We start from the raw sequence: 24,827 nt of genomic DNA on the forward strand, positions 1-24,827 counted from the left end.
CTCATGGTGCTAATGGCATCTGAAGAATGACCAGTCCCCTAGTTCCAGGAGCATACTGGGGGTGGAAGGGAAAACAGAGTTGAGGATGAAATGGTACTATGGACTTTATTCCATACACAAAGGAAAATCATTAAAGACAATGAGCGGGGGAAGAAAGGGCATCAGCAGGGCTCAGGGAGGAAGATGATTCTGGTGGTAACAGGTAAGCTGAACTGGAGCTGGAGGAAAAGAAAGCTAGAGGCAAGCCAACAGCCTAGAAGGTCATCAGAATGGAGGAAGTGGAGTAATAAAAGTTCACACAACTGTGAAGGTAGATACAAATGTATAACTGAAGGGATTGAGCTAAAACAAAACAAAACAAAACAGAACAGAACTGATTGTCCACATTTTTCCCCAAATAAAACCTGAGGTTTAGGATACACTTCTATCAATGACAGTGCCTCACCATCTCAGTAATGATAAGAAAGGCCATGGTTAGGAGAGCCATCCAGGCCCTACTCTAGGAAAGCAAATGGAGGAGCTGCAGCAGAACCTCTGGAGGGAGAAGCATGTTACTTTATTAAAAAAAAAAAAAAAAAAGGCAAACACATATGTCATTTTGATTCACCTTCTGTGAAAATCACTGAATGAGAACTCCAAGATCCTTCTGACTTCCAAAGTCTATGGCCTTGACTTTGGTTCCATCTCATACACTGATTCCCTCATTTATGCTGCTTATGGTTCTGGGATGTGAGAGGTGGCCTAGACCATGAAGATAATCTGAAGCAAAGGAAATGAACTATTCCAGCAAATAATTCATATGATCTCTACAAGGAGTGCTCTGTGGGTTTTGAACCATGAGGGCATAAGTCTAACCTGAATTTAAAAAGGCAGAACTTAACCTGAATCTACCTCTTGAAAAAGAGTAATAGATATAAAATATCTGTTTATTATCTACTGGCCCATTTATACTGGGTCAGTTAAACTAAAAAGGCACTGAAATAGACAAATTAAAAGATAAAGGAGACACTACCTTTTTCCACACTTTTAATTACCATTATTGCACCAATACAGCATATGCTTTATATACATATATTTTAAATTTCATTTTTCAATTTTTCAGCGATTCAAATACATAATATATTATCATCTTGAGAATACAAAGAACACAACATGGAGGAAGATTGAGAAAATAGGTTCCCAGTAGTTAGTCACTAGTGATTCTATAGAACTTCCCATTTAGTGTTTTCTATTGGAATTTTAAAATGTCCTGCCATGGCTCTGTAAGAATAGAGCTGCCTGGAACAGAAGGCAATGAAAAAAAAATGGACCCAAAGCTAAAAAGAGTCAGGAAGGAAATGCAGGAGAGAGAATGTATTTTGAAACTAAATATAAGACTCCCTTCGGCCAGAGTGTACACATCCAAAGAAATGCTAAGGGAAGAAAGGACATCCTCCCATTTCATCCTCAACACTGCTGATTAACAAAATAGATAGTGCCCATTCATCCAAGAAAGGGAACTCTCTTCACAGCATCGTAAAAGGAATGGTGGGGTAGAGGGAAGGGAAAGTGGAGGAAGAGTAACTTGCTTCTGAGATACCCCAGGTGACGGTTTATCAAGGCCATCACTCGGGCAAACCTATCACAGCCTGCGCCATGGACTCTCTGACTTCCTTCATAGATGACGATGTAGGTAATAGCAGCTTTCTACGGAAGAGCTAGATGGACTGAAAAATAAATGTTTATGGGAAGGAGCCAGATACCCAGGCAGCAAGGCAATATGGGTCCTGAAAGAGAGCTACGTGCTTTCAACCCCTCTGCTCTACATATCCGGTTAAAATCTCTAAACCCTTCAACTTCAGGTCAAATAATGGGGCAAATACAAAGTAATGCCACACCTCAAATGCAGCAACTAGATGGAGCTGCAAGAAAGTAAACGCTTCTCTACAACGTAACTTGGGAAACATGGCCCCTTGAACCTCCTTCATCCAAGAGACACCCACTGATCAAAGATGTTGCACTATTCAGCAAACAAAGAACAGTGAAAGTGCCACCAGCAAGACCCTCTGAGCATAGGAAGAAACATGTAAACACATGAGAGGGTGACGGAGCTGCACCTGGCACTGGGTGTTCACTGAACAGGATAAGCCCGAAGGAGCATATATAACACTGACCCAGGAAACACATCTTTCTTCACACCTATCCCTATCAAAACTCAATTTGTAAACACTGAGGTCAGTCAGTCCATTGTTAGGGTCTTAGGTTAATGGAAAAGGAAATTTCAAGGTTTCTGTCTCCCCTGATAGGGCACACAGGGTCATGAGATGATTTGGAAAGAAGGAAGAATTGAAAAGAGGGGAGAAAAATTTTACAGATGGCAGATTTTGCCGCCCCCCCCACCCCCGCAAAGAGACCTGGCCTTCTGAGCCCTGCATAGTCAGCCACAAGTATGGTGAGACCCATTATTCCCCTGCCTTAATGGTGAACAGGAGATAAGGGATACTTTCTTGGCTGTACAGCAAGTATCAACATAGGGGAGTGACATAAACCAGCTTGAATGCAATGGAGAAGCTATGAAAAAGATTGTCCAGTAATTTTGATTCTGGGGACAGTAGGAGTTCCTAGCTTCCCTCATAGATTGGTGCCCTCAAGTTCATTTTTTTTTCTTCAAGTCTGTCCTTAATGTACTGCCAGTGCTATTCAGAACTGGACCCAGTTGGATGGCTGTGGTGCCTGGTTTGGAACAGAGCTGTAAGACAGGAGAAGAGAGAGAAAGTCAAAGGAATTAGGATAGCTACTCCATTCTTCATGTAATAGCTTCCAAGAAATTGCTGCCCAGACTTTCTGAAACTATACCTCGCAGAAATTCTACTTATCAAGTCTTGAGATATCCCACTCAAACATCATCCTACAACTCTCTTACCCCACCAACCCCCACACTCGCCTACTACTTTACCTAGAATTCCTGCCGAAGACTCTATGACCTGCAAATGCCCTGCTTTCCCAGATCAAGACTTCATTTAACTGTAACATTTCCTCTGACTGAGAGTATGGTGGTTTCATGAGGTTCATACCTGGATGCAGTGCTAAAGTCTCCCCACAGGTCACTGCTTGCAGAAACTGGAGCTGATGCTGGTGTCGTGACAGGAGCAGGAGAATCCAAATCTAAAAGGATATCTGAATACACAGTAAAGAGAAGAGAAAGAAAAGGGAAAACATAATAAAAATCTTAGTAATAAAAACTTATGCTCACACAAATCTACACACAAATGTTCACTGCAGCTTAACCTGTAATAGTCAAAAACGGAAGACGACCCAGATGTCTTTCCATGGGTGAAGGTTAAACATACTGTAGTACTTCCATACCATGAACTACTACCCAACAACAGAGAAACTACTGACAGACACAACTTGGATGAATCTCAAGGGAAGTATGCTGAGTGGAAAAAGCCAATCCCCGAAAGTTATGTCCTCTATGACTCCACTTAATAACATTCACAGAAGTGACAAAATTATAGAGAGAGAAAAGAAATTAGTGATTGCCTAGGGTTAGTGAGGGGGTGTGAGGCAGGACACAGGAGGTAGGTGCGGTTATAAACGGATGACATGAGGGATCCTTGTACTGATGGAGCTGTTCTGTATCCTGACCATGGTGATGGATCCAGGAACCTACCCACAATAAAAGTGCATAGAACTAAAAACACACATCTACACACAAATGAGAATATGTAAATCTGATGAAATCTAAATAAGATCAGTAGATGGTATCGATGTCAACTTCCTGGTGGTATCTGACTTTGGTTTTGCAAATGTTACCATTTAGGGGAACTGAGTAAAGGGTACACAGGATTTCTTTGTGTTATTTTTTATAACTGCATGGGAACCTATGATTATCTTAAAATAAATAACTTAATTCAAAAAACTTTAAAGTAAACCTTAGACATTACACCCAGTGCCTTCTGGAGACACTTAAGAAAAGATGTAGGTTATAACCATTTTTACGTCAAAATTTCAAAAGAAGTTTACTCTTAGCAATCAATGATATGAATGCTCTACATCCTGTAATACAGTAAGTTAAAACTACAGATTCTAATACCTGCTTCTCTAATCTTTGGAAAATTCCTTCCCAAGTTCTAATGTTCCATTCTTTTTTTTGGAGAAGAGTTGACATTTACTTATTTATTTATTTATTTTTAAAGATTTTATTTATTTGATAGAGAGAGATCACAAGTAGGCAGAGAGGTAGACAGAGAGAGAGGGGGAAGCAGGGCCCCCCGCTGAGCAGAGAGCCTGATGTAGGGCTCGATCCCAGGACCCTGAGATCATGACCTGAGCCGAAGGCAGAGGCTTAACCCACTGAGCTACCCAGGCGCCCCTAATGTTCCCATTCTTGAAATGGAAAAACTCTATCTATTCTTTTTCCCCTCAGATAATACGGAAGAGTGAAAATGTATTCATAAACCCAGATGCTGTCTAATTTTCTCCCAAATGCCTTTGGGAAGAAACAAAAGATAAAAAAAATAACATTTACTGCATGGCTGCAATGTTCAAAGGACTATGCTAGGTGGTGTCACATCATTTCTCCTTTATAATCCTGGGGTAATTCTAAGTCTCCATTTTGCAGTTAAGGATATTGAGATGGGATGCCTGGGTAGCTCAGTCAGTTAAGCATCTAGCTTCAGCTCATGTCATGATCCTGGGGTGCTGGGATCGAGCCCTACGTTGGGCTCCCTGCTCAACAGGGAGTCTGCTTCTCCCTCTCACTCTGCCCCTTCCCCCCGTGTACACTTTCTCTCTCAAATAAAATCTTTTTTTTTAAGATTTTATTTATTTATTTGGCACAGAGAGAGTAGAGAGCACACAAGCACCAAGTAGGGGGAGCGGGAGGCAAAGGGAGAGGGAGACACAGGCTCCCCGCTGAGCAGGGAGCCAGATGCAGGGCTCGATCCCAGTACCCTGGGATCATGACCCAAGCTGAAGGCAGATGCTTAACCAACTGAGCCACCCAAGCACCCCTCAAATAAAATCTTTAAAAAGCAAAAAAGGATATTGAGACTCAAAAATGTAAATGTTACTAAATACATTCAGATATAAAATAGCAGAGCTATAACCAAAATCTTACTCCATCTGACTCTCAGGCCTAGCTAGAGTCTAGCATCTCACCAAGGTATAATGAAGAAAACAGTCATTAAATCTACTCATTTTCCAACAAAGAACCTGCCAAATATCATGACTCTCGGTTCACTGTAAAAGCTTTAATTCCTTATTAGAGGCTGCCAGAATCACTGTGTCAGTACCAAGTGCCATTTAACAGTAAAAACATCAAGATACTCCTTGACAAACAGATGCTACCCAATCAAAACCTAAGATATGATGATTTCTCAAAGTTATGAAGAGATTTACCTGCATCACTACCTCCATGGTTAGATTTTGGAATGGGTGGTGGAGTGACATGATTGCTGATGGCAACGGAGGACGGTGGGGGAATAGTGACTTTGCCTCCAGGTGGGGGTGGGAGCAAGCTTAGGCCCCCAGCCCCTGTAGTCTTGGGCTTAGAAGCACCTCCTTTCTTAGTTGTAATGTTCTACATAGAGAAAACAGAGAAGAGAAAGAAAAAGTCACAAGCTTATTACAGAAATACAGGGAGTGGGGGAAAGAAAGCATACTCACCCCAATACTCAATTTGATGGTCTGTCCTTCCTTGAAGCCCAGATCCAACTTGGGACGATTATCCATGTCCTGAGATTCTTTGGAAATCTCAGATTCCTGCTTTACCCACCTAAAAGAGTAAATTATGTTAATCTGAGATTACCTGAGAGTCCGGCACACAAACCTGAGTGTAACTAACTTATGGGAAACAGGATTCCAGAAAGCAGAGTGAGGGAATATGAAGAATGAAGAAGGAAAGGAAGAAAAGCCATGAAAGAGGGCAACAGCATTCAGTGGCACTGAGGAGCCACACAGAATACATATTTAACTTGTCCCTCCAAGGACAGCATTTAGCTGCCAATTCCCATCCTCCATGGTTGAGCGCTGCCCCTGAGGGAGTGTTAATTCCTCAGTCCTTCCAGGCTGCATTCCTGTGCCAAGTGAGTGGACTTCCACAGTTTCAAGAGTTCTGAGGCAGAAAAGCAGAGTTGTGCCTATGCCTGCCCTTGAAGTAGGGAGTAGACCGTGTGCATGATGCTACCCATCACAGCTGTGCCAAAACCAGGCAGGCGGAAGAAATGTTGAAACAGACATAGAACATGTCAGCTACACAAAGTAACAAAACTGCCCCACAACTCCCCACTACCTCCCATACAGTCCTGCTATTATTATATGCCTCCCTCAGCCACTTAAAAGCACAAGTCCCCAGAGACATAAGCAAAAGCATCTCAAAATACCGTACGAGGGACCAAAAACATGTTCCAGGTTTTAAGGAAAGGATAGAGCAAATACAAAGATAATGTAAGCAAACGGAAAGATTCAAATTCATAATGCATTAGTTTACCAAATACAGAAACCAGAAGGTAAAAGAGTGTCCATTCAACTGAAAAGGAGCACATCCAAAACCTTTTAACCAGGTAACTAAAGGTCAAATTTCACTCACTTGAAGTGATCTTGCAAGGAGACATTAAAGTCAAAGGCATCACCCCGATCTGTGAAGCCAATGCCAATGAAAGCACTACGCCCTGTGAAAAAGACAGGAATATTCTCAATAGGAAGTACCCCTTGGGGGAAATTCTACCCAGTGAAAAGTCCAGAACTTGAAACATTTTCTCACAGCCCAGGGGTCCACAATCTACATATAGCCCAAAGGCCAAATGCTACCATCACTTGTCTTTATAAGTAACATTTTACTTGAACACAGCTACACCAATTTGTTTACACATTATACGGCTGCTTTCACACTATATCAGAATTAAGTAGCTACAGTTGAGAACAAAATCTAAAATATTTACTAACTGCATCCTAACAAAAAGTTAGGACAACCTCTAATAGAGACTATAGAGAAAAGAAGGAGAATGACTGCCCTAACATAGATGATTTAAGACAGTCCCACCAAAACCCACCACAAACAATGAGTGAATGGGCAATATGTGTTAATTCTTTGGTTAGTTAGACACTTTGATTTATTTACGTCTACCTATTAATCACCGTGTCTTGAATTTGTGTTCGTATCTATTACTAATAACATGTTAATCCTTGTCCTTGCTTTTAGCAACTACAGTTAACTATGGAGAAAGGAGAGGAAAAATTTAGTAAACTAAAGAAAGACAAATGCAATTAGGACACACTATCATTGAAGTGCATTACCTATTTTCCTACTATCATCCCATTCAAAATCCCAGATTCCTTACCAGTACCATCCTGGATCCGGATTACAAAGTAGCGGCTGGAATCTGTCACTGTCTCCACAGCAATACCAGGATATTGTTCTACTGGTGCCTGAGCAAAGAGCTCCCCTGACAGGTAAGAAAAAGACTTCTTTGGGCAAAGGAAGCAAAAATCTAAAACTCCAGTTAGCAAATATTTCCATTCCAGTCCCCAACTTAAATTTACTTATAAATGCACCAAACTAATACTTTTTTTTCTTTTTTTTGTCAGAGAGAGAGGGAGAGAGAGCAAGTACAGGCAGACAGAATGGCAGGCAGAGGCAGAGGGAGAAGCAGGCTCCCCGCCAAGCAAGGAGCGCGATGTGGGACTCGATCCCAGGACGCTGGGATCATGACCTGAGCCGAAGGCAGCTGCTTAACCAACTGAGCCACCCAGGCGTCCCCAAACTAATACTCATAATACGTCAGAGAGTCACCAGCACAGATTACCTGAAACTTTATCCTCAAGTTTGATGTAAGCAATCTTCCCTTTTGAAGTGATTCGGAGGCGACCAGTCCAATCAGGCTGGTCTAATTTCCAGTCAGATGCCCTAGAATAGGAAAATAGGAAGTCTCAGGTCCATGTCTTTAATTACTAAAAACCTACACAAATCATTTGTCACAGTTCTATTTTGCTGTCCTGGGCTTATTCTTTCTACCTATTAAATAATCAATAAGAATAACTTATGACCCCTCTACATAGATGTCTCATTAGTACATATAGCCCACAGCAAACAAGTCCTTACTATGTAAGGATTATCTAAAAAGCATCAATAAAAACATGTAAAGTACAAATACAAGCAATTTTTTAAAATTCTCATAATACCATTTCCCTACTGCAGATAATAATTTATGTAACAGTATTTTACCTATCAGATAACAACAAAGTCTACTAAATAAATCATATTGGTAATAGAACCCTTCCCAAATCCCTAAATGTATCATCATCTTTCACTGAATTCAACCAATATTTACTTCAACAATTTAATTCAACAATATTTAGTGTGTATTAAGTCACAGGCACTATTCTGAGCGCTTGGGATACAACAGTGAATGAACAAAACAAAGACTTCTACCCTCATGAGGTTTACAATATAATAGAAAACAAGTAATAAAAGAAAACATAAAAAATAAGCAATATAAATAGTATCTCAGAAGGTAAGTGCTACAGTAAAAAAGAAAATGCAGAGGCAGAAAAGGGAAACTGGAAGGGTAGTGGGAGAATAAACAGGTTGTAACATTCAAGAAGGTGGTTGGGGAGACCTTATTAACAAAGTGAAAAGTGAGCAAAAATGTGAAGGAAGCAAGAAAGTTACCCATGCAGATATAGGAGGAAGGGGCAATTCCTGGACTAGAACAATTAGTCAACAGGTGCTGAGATGGGAGTGTGTCTGGAATGTCTGCCCTCAAAAAAAAGGAAGCTGCTACAGTGAGAATAAAATAAATTAAGAGATGAAGTGGGAGAGGTAACAGAGGGCCAAATTTTATAGGCCTTGTAAGAACTTTGGCTTTCACTCTGAGTGAAGAAGCCATTACAGGTTTTAAGCAGAGGTGAAACAAGATCAGGATCTTCCTTTTATTTTATTTAAGAGAGTAGCTGTTTTTTTAAAAGACTTATTTGAGAGAGAGGTGAAGGGAGGAAGAAAAATCTCAAGCAGAACTTCCCGCTGAATGTGGAGCCAGACACAGGGCGCAATCTCATGACCCTGAGATGATCACAACCTGAGCCAAAATCAAGAGTTAGATGCTTAACCTACTGAGCCACCCAGGCACCCCAATCTTCCTTTTATTTTAAAAGGATTACTTTGTCTGTTGTGTGTAGAAGCTATGTAAGTGACGAAGCATGAGGATTAGTTAAGAGATGACTGCAGTAATCTAGGAGTCATAATGGTGACTAGGAAGAAGAGGCAGCGGAAGTGGCTACATTTTGGATATATTTAAAGCAAAGAAGAAGGATTTTCTAATGGATTAATGTGAGGTAAAAGGAAAGAGAAAAGTCAAGGATGACTCTAAAGATTTTAGCCTGAGCAACAGAGCTGCCAATAACAGAGATAGACTATAGGTAGAGCAACGTCTGGGAAGAAAGATCAGGAGTTCAGTTTTGAATATGTAGAGTTTAAGATAGCAAACAGATTTTCAAGCAAAGATACAGAGAAGGCATTTGAATATGAGACTGGAGTTTAGGAAAGACAGGTGGGCTAAACATACCGATGTCCATGGAAACATTACAAATACTGAATACTTACAATCTGTATGATGATAAATAAATTTGAATGAAATCTAAGACATTTAAATATGACCAATTTTACAAAGCAGTGCCTTGTGATTTTGTCAGAGTGTGGAAAAGAGAGGGCAAAGTAAAAGTTATTAATAACTTATCCTGGGGCAGCTGGCTGGCTCAGTCAGTAGAGCACGTGACTCTCGATCTTGAGGCTGTGAGTTCAAGGCCCACGTTGGTGCAGAGATTACTTAAAAATATTATCTTAAAAACAAAACAAACAAGTTCATCCCTTAGGAACCCAAAGACAAACACTCACAAGATAGAAAGGTAACAATAAGTATATCTAAACAATAATAAGTTTAACAAGATGGCAAGCAAAAGATGGAAAAGAGAAAGCACAGGTTTTGAACAGGATTTATAAGACAAATCTTTGTCATGTCCACCTCTCTTGATGCCCTGCCTCAAAGACACTCAAGTACTTGAATCTGATCCAGAATACAATGCTCTAAAGGTCCCTGTATTTTAATTTTTTTAATATGGTCATTACTTCTTCTATTATGCCTCTATGAGCTAAACACAGTATACTGAATATATCAGAACAAGCCTACCAGATGTGTTTCCTGGGACAAGTTCCTTGTCTTATTTATCTTGCATGTCTAGTGGTCAATATTTAACAAATTCTCAGTAAGTGAATGGATATCCCCAGCAGCAGTCTCCTTCAGCCCTGAGCCTTAGTTCCTTTCCCACTCCCAAGACCTAGCCTGAGGAACTCTTGGTTTCACTGGTCTTCTGAAATGACTTCAAAAATTTTCATTCACCTCAGTAATAAATTCTTACAGCAATCATACGGAACAGGCATGAAAAGCCTATTATCTCTGTCTCTCTAGGTGAAGAACAGTAACACAGTAAGTATATAATGCCTAACTTCAAAGTCCAGCGTTCTTCTCATTACCTTAAAACAGACTATTGAGCTTACTATTGATTTAGCTGAGGAGGAGGGTAGTGATGAATATAAAAATTTTTATAGGTTGGGATACTAGTTCTTCATCATTTATAACTTTCTCATAGACCTAAACTATCAGTGAAAGCCTGAGAAGCAACAGCTCACGCTAGGTGATCTTAGTCACTCAAACCAAGTGACTCCTGCTTCCTAAAAAGCCCAGTTTTTCCTTTAATGGCTGCCTAAAGAAGTCATGCTTATAATGGAAAATGTGTTCTGTAAACAAGATTAGGCAGAGAAAAAGACATAAAAATAATGTTTATCAAGCATCTATTACATGCCAGGCATTATGCTCACTCTTAAGAAAATTAAGTGAGAGGATACTGCAAGGTATAAGTAGTATATCCATTTTTACAAATGAGGAAACCACAGTTCAAAAGAGTTAAGTGTCGGATGCCTGGGTTGGCTCAGTTAAGCATCTGCCTTTGGCTCAGGTCATGATCCCTGAATCCTAGGATCAAGCCCCACGTCAGGCTCCCTGCTCAGTGGGGAGTCTGCCTCTGCCTCTCCCTCTGCTGCTCCCCATGCTTGTGCACTCTTTTTTTTTTTTTTAAAGATTTTATTTATTTATTCAACAGAGAGAGAGACAGCTACAGAGGGAACACATGCCACGGGAGAGGAAGAGGGAGAGGGAGAAGCAGGCCTCCCACTGAGCACGGAGCCCGATGTATTGCAATGCGGGGCTCAATCCTAGGACCCTGGGATCATGACCTGAGCGGAAGGCAGATACTCAACGACTGAGCCAACCAGGCACTCCTTGTGTGTTCTCTTGTTCTCTCTCTCTCTAAAACAAATAAAATAAAATAAAATTTAAAAAAGAGAGTTAAGTGTCTTGCCAAAAGCAAATAAATGGGAATCTCGATGCAAACTTAGTGCAGCTCTCTTCATTCATTATAGTAAGAGTGGATAATGATAAAATACCTTTTGGAGAACTACAAATGTCAATAATAAGCAGGAAAACATAGATAACAAGAAAAAGAGGAAAATTAAGAAACTGTTTTGATGCCTCACTGCTGTTAACGGACATAAGGATAAAAGGCTCTGGATAAACTAGGAAGTGAAGGTAGAGAATGCAGATAGGTGAGAGAAGGAAGGTCTTTAAAAAATCTTAAAGCAGAAGATAAAGAAGAGAACCCCACTTTATAGTATATCCTATCCTCCAGGAAGTCTTAACTATTAAGTTGGGCTATTCCACCTTATTTAGCAGTTCAATCAATGCTAACTTATGTGATTAAGTATAACCTACTAATTTCTTCCACATTTAGAGTGCCCACTATGTGCCAGACACTATAGTACTATAGTAGACCCTGGTGCTATAAAATTAGAAAAGAAACAAGTTGTTCATAGCTAGTCTGGGAAAACAGATCGAGCAATCAATTACAATACAGAAGGAAGAGCACTCACTATGACAGAGATAAGCATAGGTGGTGTGAAAGCATGCAGAAAACATATTAAAGCCAGAATGAAAAGGTAAAGGGGAGCTTCCCAAGGAAGAGATCTCAGCTGAGTCACACATATTACTACCTGTAACTACCATCAGAAAGCATGTAGATTCCTATCATGGTCAGTTTGGAGTCTGACTGAAAGACTGGAATTAGGACTACCTCTTTACCAAAAGGTACAACCCACAGGGTCTAATGCACAGGTCAGCAAGCACAAAGATACTGAGTGATGATGAACTGATGATGAATGCCTCTCCGGTAAAGAGGCAAAATAAAGGACACAGGAGGAGCATAACAGTCCAAGTAATAATAAATGCCAAGAGGAAAATCATGATGGTGATGTGGATCAGAGAACAATAAGAACAGTATCCTATATATTTACATGCTGCTTTACTGTTTCCTAAATTCTTTCACATTATATTATTTCATTTAACCCTCCAAAAACTTCTGTGAGGTACATAACCAGAGCAGATTTTATTATCATTAACTTTTTTTCCCTATTTCACAGATGAGAAAACTAAAGCTTGGAAAAGCTAAGAGATTTGTCTCAAATCATACAGCTGTTAAGTTGTCAGAGGTCATACTCATATTTCTTAGCATGTAATCCAGTTAACATGTTAACTCTTTCCACTACATGACCTCGTGACTTCCTACAGCATCCTCAGAACCTCACTGTTATCGGATTACAAGGTGGTTAGTTAGCACTACAGAGAAAATGCTCCATTAACTCTGGAGAGAAAAAGCTATGGCAGAGGTTAAGGGGGGAGGGTGTAGGAAAATAGAAAATACTATGTAATCATCAAGAAAACGAACTGAAAAGAAACAGAATGGACAACCAATGGAAAACCTATAATCCTAACCTTTGCCCACTAGCCACAGAACTGAAAGGAAAACCAAATAATGGATGGTATTTGGTAGCAAGACTGACAACAGCACAGAAGATAAACTGTATCACCTACAGAATGGCCAACAATGACTATCCACAAAAGCGTACCGGGTGCTGGTAATGGGTATGAGGGAGGACGGGAGGGGGGTTTCAACAAGGGTGACACACTGAAGGACGCAGGAAAGAACGAAAGGTGACTGGCAATGGAGCAGGGACGATTGGATGTGGACGATGGGGAGCAGATGGGTAACCCAGAGGGGCCCAAGGGAGGAAGGGTGTGAGGATGCAGACGGTAATTTTTCTAAAAGCGGAGGAAACCAGAATGGCATTCCACAGTGGGGAAAGAACTGGAGGGCCGGGCCATAACAACCCAGGTGGGCAGGCTAACAAGGTGACAACCCAGAGGTGGCAGTGGCAAGGGAAGTGCAGCGTGCTACCTGAGGAGTAAACTGTCATCCCCGACCCGGTATGCGTGTGCTGCAGTGCCTCGGGGTTAGTACCTGTAACCGCGGTTGGAGGCCCGGGGAGGAATCCGGTAGACGCTAACATCGGGCTTCACACACAGAACAGACTCGTACTCCAACTCGGCCGCCATCTTGGCTCTGCACTCCGCGCCACCGGAGGCGGGGCGTATGGAATGGGGGCGGACTGTTGGGGGCGGGGGAGGGGGGCTGTGCGCAACTTCCACTTATGCTACTTCCGCGCGATTTTAATTGGGTTCCTGAGATTAACCTCCGGAGGTACCGGCTGGGGAAGCCATATTGAAACCTGGAAACCGTGAAGCTGTGCAGTTCGCCATCTTGGGTAGTGGCAAAACGGCCTTTCCAGTGCGTGACCCACGTTATGGAAATCTCGATCCCCAAAGGTGATTAGGGAAAGCGCCATCTTGGTGTTGGCAGGTTCCTGCAGTGCTTGAGGAGGAAGAGGACCATCTTGAGAACTGGGAGAATTTTATTTATTTATTTGACAGATCACAAGTAGGCAGAGAGGCAGGCAGAGAGAGAGAGGAGGAAGCAGGCTCCCCACTGAGCAGAGAGCCCCACACGGGGCTCGATCCCACGACGCTGGGATCATGACCTGAGCGGAAGGCAGAGGCCTTAACCCACTGAGCCACCCAGGTGCCCCTGACAAGAACCACCTTTTAACCAGTTTCCCAGCAGAAAAAGGGTAATTACCTGTTGGTAATCCCAAACCGGGTACCTACAGTAAATACATGACTCAGTCATAGTCATGGTGGATTTTAATCCTCAGGCATCTAAATGTTAAAAATGCCCAGCCTGATTAGTTGCCTAACAGCACCGTTTAATCTCGGATTTCGCAGAACAACACCTGTTGAAATAGTTTGCCACACTTTCAGTGTACATTCTGGTTATCTTTTTGGAAAATAACCTCAAACTCTTAAATGGGACCAACTCAATTACTGATAAATTAGTGAAAACTAATAAGCTATTACTTAATGCCCACTATTTGCTCCAAATCCTATTGTAATGATAAATCCTATTGAACTCTTTCCATAAATATGTTCTTTGTACACTTCACATGTAAACTTGCCCCAACACTATCACTTTGAACCGAGTTAATTAGCAGGGATAGCAGGTGTCAAAACCAAGTTATGAACTGAAGTCTGTCTAAAATAGCAGTGGTCTTTGCCCCTTCATTATACTGACTGGTTGAAAACCTGTCATTAATAATAGCCTACCTGACAAAGTGATGATCTTAAAATTCAAAAAGACTTACTTATTTTTTAAAGATTGTATTTATCCATTGAGTGAGAGAGAGCATGAGAGGGGAGAAGGTCAGAGGGAAAAGCAGACTCCCCGTGGAGCCAGGAGCTCAATGTGGGACTCCATCCCAGAACCGGGATCATGACCCAAGCTGAAGACAGTCGCTTAACCGACTGAGCCACCCAGGCAGCCTCAAAAGGACTTATGATATATATCCCTGGCAAGGATGTGGGAAACCAGCTACTCTCATACACTAGTACCGTGAATGTACGTTGATAGAACATTTTGAAGGGAAATTTAGCAGAGTTGATCAAAATATCATATATAACTTTAAATTTAGTAAAACCACTATATAACTTTAAATTTAGTAAAACCACTAAAAAAAAAACCACTTTTTTTTTTTAGATTTTATTTATTTTGAGAGAGAAAGAAGGAGAGAGAGCGCAGGCAAGCATGGAAGAGGAGGGACAGAGGAAGAGGGAAAGAGAATCTCAAGCAAATTTCACCCTGAGAAGGGAGCCAGACACCTGGCTCCAGCTCACCATCTGAGATCCTGACCTGAGCAGAAATCAAGAGTCAAACTCTAAACCAACTAAACCACCTAGGTGCCCCTGAGATATTCTTATATACACAATAAAGTAAGTACAGTATTTATTACAGCATTGTTTGTAATAGTGAGTAATGCAAAACAACATGAACACCTATCAGTAGAAAATATATATTAATATATATATAACATGGGATGCCTGGGTGGCTCAGTGGGTTAAGTGTCTGCCTTTAGCTCAGGTCGTGATCCCATTGTCCTGGGATCCAGTGGTGTGGGGCGCCCCACTTAGGCGGAAGCTTGCTTCTCCCTCTCCCTCTCCTACTGTCCCTGCTACTATCCCTGCTTGTGTTTTTTTCCCTCTCTCTCTGTGTCTCTCTCTGTCAAATAAATAAATAAATAAAATCTTTAAAATAGATAATATTTATAATACATATTATGTTGTACATAATACAATAATATATAATATAATACATATATAATATATAACACATTATTTATATAATACATATTATATATCTATTATTTATATCATCTATTTTTATATCTAATTTATTATATATTATTTACATAAAATCTAAAATATATAATAAAATTATATATAAATATATATTTATAGTATATATTTATATATTATATGTAATTTATATTTAAATTTACATATGATATAGTAATATGTATCATATTATTTATATTGATATATTATATATTATCTATAATATAAATGTTATATAAGATTTATATATTTTATATAAATATATATAAATATATGTTGGTACCTAAATATATATTTATATATAATATATTTACATATAAAATATAAAAAATAAAATATATTATATGTTTAAAAAATTTTTTAAAATAAAATAAAATATAAAAAATATATGGCCATAGGAAGGCCATAGGAAAAGATCCATGATAAAAAACAAAAAAAAAGAAAGTTTATTAACTTTCACTTAAAATTTCAGTAATCCTAAACTACTTCTGGTTCCAGAATTGTCCGTGTTCATCATATTCTTCACACCTTTACATGCATTAAACCTTCTATCTTGAACATTTTCCTCTAGCTTGTCAATTTGATACATTCACATATCTGCTCAAATAATACCTCCTCTTTGACTTCACCGGGTACTTTTTTCTAATTCCAGTGTGGTTAACATACTGTGTAATATTAGTTTCAGGTACGATATAGTGATTCAACACCTCCATACCTCACCTGGTGCTCATCACAGCAGGTGTACTCCTTACTCCCCATCACCTACTTCACCCATGCACACACACACACACACACACACACACACACACACACCCCTTAGTAACCATCAGTTTGTTCTCTATGGTTCAGATTCTGTTTCTGGGTTTGCCTCTCTCTCTCTTTTTTCCCCTTGTTCATTTGTTCTGTTTCTTAAATTTCACATGTGAGTGAAATTTACCCACAGTAGAAACACATTTTATATTAGAACCCAATGCACACATATGTACTTGAAACAAAGTTTTCCCAAAATGATAATTCTATTAAACATGATGGCAGTTTATAATTTTTATTGTGTTCTATTCTATTCTATTTTATATTATTGTTCTCAATCCACAAAACTGATTTCAATACTAGTAGTACATCTTGACCCACTTGACCCACAGGTTAAAGAAAAAGTAATGAAGAAAGACCAAGAATGTTTCTGATAATTAGATCATATACTAAGATTATTGTGTATATTTTACTCTGCTTTTTCAAAGAGTCATCTTACTACCACCTCACACCAGTCAGAGTGGCTAAAATGAAGAAGTCAGGAAACGACAGGTGTTGGCAATGATGCAGAGGAAGGGGAACCCTCCTACATTGTTGGTGGGAATGTAAGCTGGTGCAGCCACTCTGGAAAATAGTATGAAGGTTCCTCAAAAAGTTGAAAATAGAGCTACCCTACAACCCAGCAATCGCACTACTGGGTATTTACCCTAAAGATACAAATGTAGTGATCTGAAAGGACATGTGCACCTGAATGCTTATAGCAGCAATGTCCACAACAGCCAAACTATGGAAAGAACCTAGATGCCCATCAACAGATGAATGGATAAAGAAGAATTTTCAGTGTATTCCAGTGTGTGTGTACGTGTGTGTGTGTAGTGGAATATATGGAATACTATGCAGCTATCAAAAAACAAAATCTTGCCATTTGCAATGATGTGGATGGAACTAGAGGGTATTATGCTAAGCGAAATAAGTCAATCAGAGAAAGACAATTATCATTTGATCTCTCTGATAATGAGAAATGTGAGAGACGGGGCAGGGGGTCGTGGGGGGAAAAATGAAGCAATCTAAGATCGGGAGGGAGACAAACCAGAAGAGACTCTTAAACTCAGGAAACAAACTGAGGGTTGCTGGGTGGGTATGGAGGGAGGGTGGCTGGGTTATGGACATTGGGGAGGGTATGTGCTCTGGTAAGTGCTGTGAATTGTGTAAGACTGATGATTTATAGACCTGTACCCCTGAAGCAAATAATACATTATATGTTAATAGAAAAAAAGAAAAAGAAAATATAATAAATTCAATTAGCCAAAAAGAAAGAAAGAAAGTCATCTTACAAACTTTCCACCGGCTGTACGATAAAGTCTAATTTTCTTAGCTAGATGATTCTTAATAATCTTGCCCCAACCTTCTTTTCAGGCTCACATAGAGCCACTTTTCTCACACCATCTTCTTCTTGCTCCCAGTGTCTTCTCTAACTTAATCACATTGCTGTAATTTTCCAAACGCACCATCTTTGTTCATGTTGAACATATTTGCACAGACTGAAATGCCCTTCCCATTCATTCCTTGGTAAAATGCCTTCAGATGTAATTTATATATCAGTTTATCTGAGAAGTCTTTCTCGACTTCCCCAAACTCAGCTCTACACTCCCACAGCATTATTTATACTTAGTTTTTAATTCTTATCACATTGCATTCAACTGTTAATAGGTACAAAGGCAAGAAACATGTTTGTATTTACACAGTATCCATCACAGTTTTTGGAATGCAGTAAGAACACCATACTTTTTTTTTTCTATTAAATGAATGATCGTTTCTGTCCATCTTTACTGCTATAATTTGTTCTTTCTGAATCCAAAAAATGCTAAATATCTTGGCTGGAATTCACCTCTGCCCACCAGCAGGGGGTAGCAGCTACACAATTAAAAAGTTCTGGACTGGAGATTAGATTAACTGTCCCAGAAATCAAGCTAATTTTATCCTATGTGTGATTCTCCAAGTATATGTGATTTAACCGAGTTCAACAAAAGCACTTTTGTTAGAAATGTCAGGGGCCTCATACAACTCAAATTTTGATTATTTTTTAGATATATTTTAAACATGAAAATAAAGGTCAAGTTTTCTTGACTTTTTCCACTAGTAACGTATTTTTCAGCTCTTTATTCTTTGCACACATACAAAAAGCTATTTATCACAGGGTTTTCAATTCTGATTTACCTTTGTTCAGGGTACTATTATCTATCACGAAATTGTACTTGTTAAAGTATAACTGTCCTAAGTCTTAGGGTTGCTACAAACGCAGTGATAAAAATTGTAATGAGATTTCAATCATAGTTTATAAATATTCCTTACTTAGAATGGACCTAGTGACCTTGTGGGTGAAATCTTGCACTTTTCATATGACAGACTTGAATCCGAGACTTATTAAATCATTTGTCCAAAGACACAGTTGGTGATGAAGTCAGGATTGGAAACTCATGTTTCATGATTTACAAATTAACATTTTCTTCACCCCACCACACTATTTAAATACAAGAAGCACCCAAGATACTGGTACAAAAATAGAACACTTGTGTAGTTTTGCATCCATATCATTTTTTTTTCATTTAATATAAGCCATAAAGATAACCTCACAAGTACACAGAAATATATGGGATATTTACTGCAGAATTTTTGTAATTAGAAAAAGGAAATAATCTAAATGTCCATCAATCTGGAATTGATCCATTCCATAAATAAATAAGTTATGGTACATCTATCAGTGAAGTACTATGCACCTATTAAACATTGAAATTTGTCTATATGCTCAGATATGAAAAGGTAAGTTAATAAGTGAAAAACTGTAAGGTACAAAAGTATAATATTAGATCATCTATAAAAAAATATAAGGGCTGTCTAGCTGTTTCAGTCAGTAGAGCATGTAACTCTTGATCTTGAGATCATGAGTTCAAGACCCATGTTGGGTCTAGAGCTTACTTTTAAAAATAACAAACAAATAAATAAATAAAATCTAGACTTGATAGGCATAAAATAATTATGAAACTATAGCAAAGATGCTTAACAGGGGCTGTTATTTCTAGTAAATGGAAAGGGTAAAGAAAGGGAAACTTTTTCATTTTATATTCTTCTTTATGCTACTGTGGTGATAACTAACTTGTAGCAGTAAATCAAGAACTATGCATATAAAATTTCAATACATGAAAATGAAACTACGTGTTATTTATGAAGTCATACACATGTAATAAAAATATAAAAGCCATTGGGGAAAAAGTGGTTATCTCTGGAGAAAGAGAGAGCTAAAAGATTTGGGGAAGAAGGAGTATTTATTTTTTAAAAGTATCTGAAGTAAACAGCATAATATTAAAACCTTAATAAAGGTGAGTGGTCACAGGTTGATAGAGCTGATGCAAATTCTATTTTTTATATACTTATTCGCCTATCTTAAATATGTCATCATAATAAAATAGAGAATGGGAGTCCAAGAGGTAAAAATTGTGAAGTAAATAATGAAGAAACGACCTGGTAAATTACTGAGTGATGTAAGTGAGCTGCAGAATTATATGTATAATTTAAAATGAGCGTGCCCAATGTGCACTCTCTCTCTCACTCACACACACACACACACACACACACACACACACATTCTTCACATATACTTACATGTACATAGAAAAACTCTGAAAAGAATACATTTAATAGCAATCACCTCTTGGGAAATGCACTTTGGAAAAGGAAAGGTAGAGAAAGAATTTTCACTTTTGCTTTAAACATGTCTGCATTTCGTTAATAGAATTACTGTTAAAAAAAATGTCTGCCTTTGATTTTTGCAATGAGCACATATTTAGTTGTATAATTCAAAAATGAACATTTTTAAAAGTTAGAAACACTGTACTGGTTTTACAATGATTTCATGATGTTTTAGTTACATAGTAAATAAAGTCAGTCATTTCCCTAATTCTGTCTCTTCCTGCTCCTTGCTTCCCATTGTGGTCCTGCAGCTACTGGGTCAGGTTAAACTGGTCCAGTATGTGAATTTGACAATCTCTAATTCTGAGAGGTCAAGAATTCTAACTTTGTCCAATTGATTTACTCTGTATCCCCAACACATAAGAAATGCCTGGCACAAGGTATGTTCAATCAAGAGCTACAGTTAGAATGATGGTGACCTAGAGGCCTAAGCAGGGGAAAAACCAAGCAAGTCCTAGAATTACAGAATTTAAGATCAAAGCCACCTTAGCATTTGTGGAGAAAACTACCAAGTCCTGCAACCCTGAGAAACAAAAGATATATCTCACTTGACGATGCTGACCTGAAGTTCCAGATGAGAACTCTTGATAGGATTCTTTTTTCTGATTAAGAAAAAATACCTGCTTCCTCCTAGGTGTTCAAGCTTTAAGAGCTACAAAACATGGATAATAATTTGATCCCAGAGAGGTTTGCAGCAATAACTCATCCTTTGAGAATCTCCACTCCATCTCAAGGACATGAGGCATGTGGCAGGTGTGGGATGTAATTAGGAAAAGGATCAGACGCTACAGCTAAATATATCTGATTTTCCTTCCAACTCCGTCCTCTCATACTGCACCAATTACATTTGCCAAATGTAAATCCAACAGAAGCAATTTCTAGTCCCTACTATAGTTACTCTGTAGATAATTTTCTAAGGAAATACTTGATTTCCAGAGTAATCTCCTTGTTGAGTGAAGAGTTTTGGAAGACATTCCTCATGACATAACTAGTCACAAAATTTTTTTAAATTGGTCCATATCCAAGGATGCGGGGCAATGGAACTGGTGGGAGTTTGGCTGTTTCTAGTAAAGTTGAACGTGGTCATACCAGGAGTACTCCACCAAAGTAAGCAACTTCTGCATATGTTCACTAGGTACAAACATACAATCAGGCTGGATGTTATTAGGGAAAATGCACAAGAATATTATTGCAACATTGTTTACCATTTATTACCATTTATGAAATAAATGTCCACCATTAGAACAAATCAACTTGGGTATATTGGTATAATAAGACAGTGTAAACAGTGAACATGAATGAACTACTCGCGATGTGCAGCAAAAGGGATAGATCACAAAAACAGAATGTTGGCTGGGGAAAAAAGAAAAAAATAAGTTAATGAAAGAAATAACTAGATTGTCCGTTTGGGCAATATTCAAAAATGAACAAATCTAAAGTTGTATGGTTTTGGGAAATATATTTCAGTGGCAAAGCCATTTTCAAAATGAAGGGAAATGATAAATACAAAATTCCCAATTGTGGATACTGGGGGTTGGTGGGGGGGAGGAAGTTTAAGGTGGGCACGGAGTGTGCTTGAACGATAGTGATAGCATTCTACTTTTAAAACAGGATGAAGGGGCTCAGTGGGTTAAAGCCTCTGCCTTCGGCTCAGGTCATGATCCCAGGGTCCTGGGATCGAGCCCCGCATCGGGCTCTCTGCTCTGCGGGGAGCCTGCTTTCCCCTCTCTCTCCGCCTACCTCTCTGCCTGCTTGTGATCTCTGTCTGTCAAATAAATAAATAAAATCTTTAAAAACAACAACAACAACAACAAAAAAAACCAGGATGAAAAATTTGGATGATAAACTCATGATAGCATTTCATTATTATTTAAAATGTACATATTCGGGGCACCTAGGTGGCTCAGTCATTAATTGGCTGCCTTTGGCTTAGGTCATGATCCCAGGGTCCTGGGCTCAAGCCCCCCATCAGGCCCCCTGCTGTCTGGGAAGCCTGCTTCCCCCCTCCCACTCCCTCTGCTTGTGTTCCCTCTCTCACTGTGTCTCTCTCTGTCAAATAAATAAATAAAAATCTTTTTTTAAATGTACATATTCAAAAAAATAAATAAATAAAAATAAAAAAAATAAAAATGTACATATTCATTGCAGAATTTTCCAAATGTATTATATACCTCACAATACATTTAAAATGTGATACGTGAAGCAGCTAAGTTGTTAGTTATTGATTCCAACAATGAACATTCTGTATGGCAACAATAATGGTATTAACTGATATATAGCACCTTGAAAATTAAAAAATGCGGGGTACCTCAGTGGGTCAGTTAGTTAAGCCTCTGATTCTTAATTTCAAAGTCATGGGATGGAGTCCTAGGTTGGGGGGGGTGGTTCCTTGCTCAGCAGGGAGTCTGCTTGAAGAGTCTCTCCCTCTCCCTCTACTCCTCCCCCTGCTCACATGCTCTCTTCCTCTCTAAAATACATCTTTTTTAAAAAACTACAAAATGTGGGGCACCTGAGTGGATCAGTCAGTTGAGTATCTACCTTTGGCTCAGGTCATGATCCCAGGTGGGCTCTCTGCTCAGTGGGGAGTCTGCTTCTCCCTTTCCCTCTGCCTGCTATTCCCCCTGCTTGTGCTCTCTCTCTGTCAAATAAATACATACAGTCTTAAAAATTAAATAAATAAATAAATACAAACTACAAAATGCTTTCACATACACGATCTCATTTATTTCTCACAAAAGTCTTGACAGGTCGGTAGTATTATCCCCATTTTCATCAAAAATATGCTGAGAGGGACGCCTGGGTGGCTCAGTTGGTTAAGCGGCTGCCTTCGGCTCAGGTCATGATCCCAGCATCCTGGGATCGAGTCCCACATCGGGCTCCTTGCTCATCAGGGAGCCTGCTTCTCCCTCTGCCTCTGCCTGCCATTCTGTGTGCCTGTGCTTGCTCTCTCTCCCTCTCTCTCTCTCTGACAAATAAATAAATAAAATCTTTAAAAAAAAAAAAATATATGCTGAGATACAGAAAGATCTATTGATTTGGTCATTCAGTATTTAATATATTTAACATTTAATGTTTAATATTTAATATTTAATGTCAGGAAAAGAACACCTTATATTTCTGGTACTAACGCAATAGCTGCTCATAATTTACATTTATGTTAGCATGTATTATTAGTAATACTGTGTATATGGTTGAATTATAGTAATGACTAACGATTACTGAATACTGAATACTATTCTACATGCTTATGTGCATTATATCATTAATCCTCACAACAGATAGGTACTATCATTATCCTGCTAGTTTTACAGGTGAAGAAACTGACACACTATGATTAACTAACTTGTCTACTGTCACAACTGGCAAACAGATCTAAATGTTTCCAAGACCAAGTCCTTAACCAGCATGCCACTCTACCTCCGTAATCCATTTTTTTTTTAAGAGGGAATAGAGAGATGGGAGAGGGAGGGGCAGAGAAGGAGGGAGAAAGAGATTCTTTTTTTTTTTTTATAATTTTTTTATTTTTTATAAACATATAATATATTTTTATCCCTAGGGGTACAGGTCTGTGAATCGCCAGGTTTACACACTTCACAGCACTCACCTTAGCACATACCCTCCCCAATGTCCATAACCCCACCCTCCTCTCCCAACCCCCCTCCCCCCAGCAACCCTCAGTTTGTTTTGTGAGATTATGAGTCACTTATGGTTTGTCTCCCTCCCAATCCCATCTTGTTTCATTTATTCTTCTCCTACCCCCTTAACCCCCCATGTTGCATCTCCACTTCCTCATATCAGGGAGATCATATGATAGTTGTGGGAGAAAGAGATTCTTAAGCAGGCTCCATGCTCAGTGTGAGCCCAACACAGGCCTTGATCTCACAACCCTGAGATCACAGAGAAATCAAGAGTCAAATTCTTAACCAGCTGAGCCACCCAAGCGCCCCTGCCTCCGTAATTTTTTCTTCTCCCTCCAACCTCTCCATCCAGTTAATGGGCAGAATATGCAAGACTTTTAACAATTCCAGGAGATCCTCATTATTATGAATTTTATATCTGTGAATTTGCCTATTTGCTTAAATTTATTTGTAACCCTGAGATCGATATTCCCCAAAACTTTCAGTTATTCATGGACACACAAAGTGGCAGAAAATTTGACTCACTGAAATGCACATATTCAGCTGAGATTGAACAAGGTAGTGCTGTACCTTCTTGTTTCATCTCTCGTATTTTTTGTTAAGGTTTTATTTTTATTTGCAAGAAGGAGAGTGTGGGGTGGGGGCAGCAGGGAGAGGGCAGAAGGAGATAGAGAAGCGGACACCCCATGGAGCAGGGAGCTTAATGCTGGGGCTCTTATCCCAGGACCCTGAGATCATGACCTGAGCCAAAAGCAGACACATAACTGACTGAGCCACCCAGGCGCCCCTCACCTCTCATATTTTAAAGAAGTGCCCTCAACAGTCTATGTAGTGCCAAGGTTTTTGCATATTTATGGTTTTTCTTGGTGTTTTCTATTTAAAACAGCCCCCCAAGCAGGGCACCTGAGTAGCAGCAGAGAGAGAAGGAGAAGTAGACTTCTGCTGAGCAGGGACCCTGATGACGGAGAGCTCAATCCCGGGACTCCAGGATCATGACCCGAGCCAAAGACAGATGCTTAACTGACTGAGCCACCCAGATGCC

The 24,827-nt window shown here is 39.4% G+C and overlaps 1 protein-coding gene across 1 annotated transcript; it reads right to left on the reverse strand.

The window, feature by feature from the left end:
* Positions 1-1,011: 1,011 nt before the first annotated feature.
* LOC111159808 (NECAP endocytosis associated 1) lies at positions 1,012-13,533 on the reverse strand. The gene is made up of 8 exons (XM_022522425.1): positions 13,387-13,533; positions 7,788-7,888; positions 7,323-7,427; positions 6,572-6,653; positions 5,650-5,758; positions 5,383-5,563; positions 3,054-3,156; positions 1,012-2,728 (listed from the first exon to the last, which is right to left on the reverse strand). Exons 1-8 carry the CDS (start codon positions 13,479-13,481, stop codon positions 2,680-2,682), a joined length of 825 nt encoding a protein of 274 aa, XP_022378133.1. The 5' UTR covers positions 13,482-13,533; the 3' UTR covers positions 1,012-2,679.
* Positions 13,534-24,827: the final 11,294 nt, after the last annotated feature.

This window comes from Enhydra lutris, unplaced genomic scaffold, assembly GCF_002288905.1.
Source record: "Enhydra lutris kenyoni isolate GAN:26980312 unplaced genomic scaffold, ASM228890v2 scaffoldscaffold69, whole genome shotgun sequence".
Lineage (NCBI taxonomy): Eukaryota > Metazoa > Chordata > Mammalia > Carnivora > Mustelidae > Enhydra > Enhydra lutris.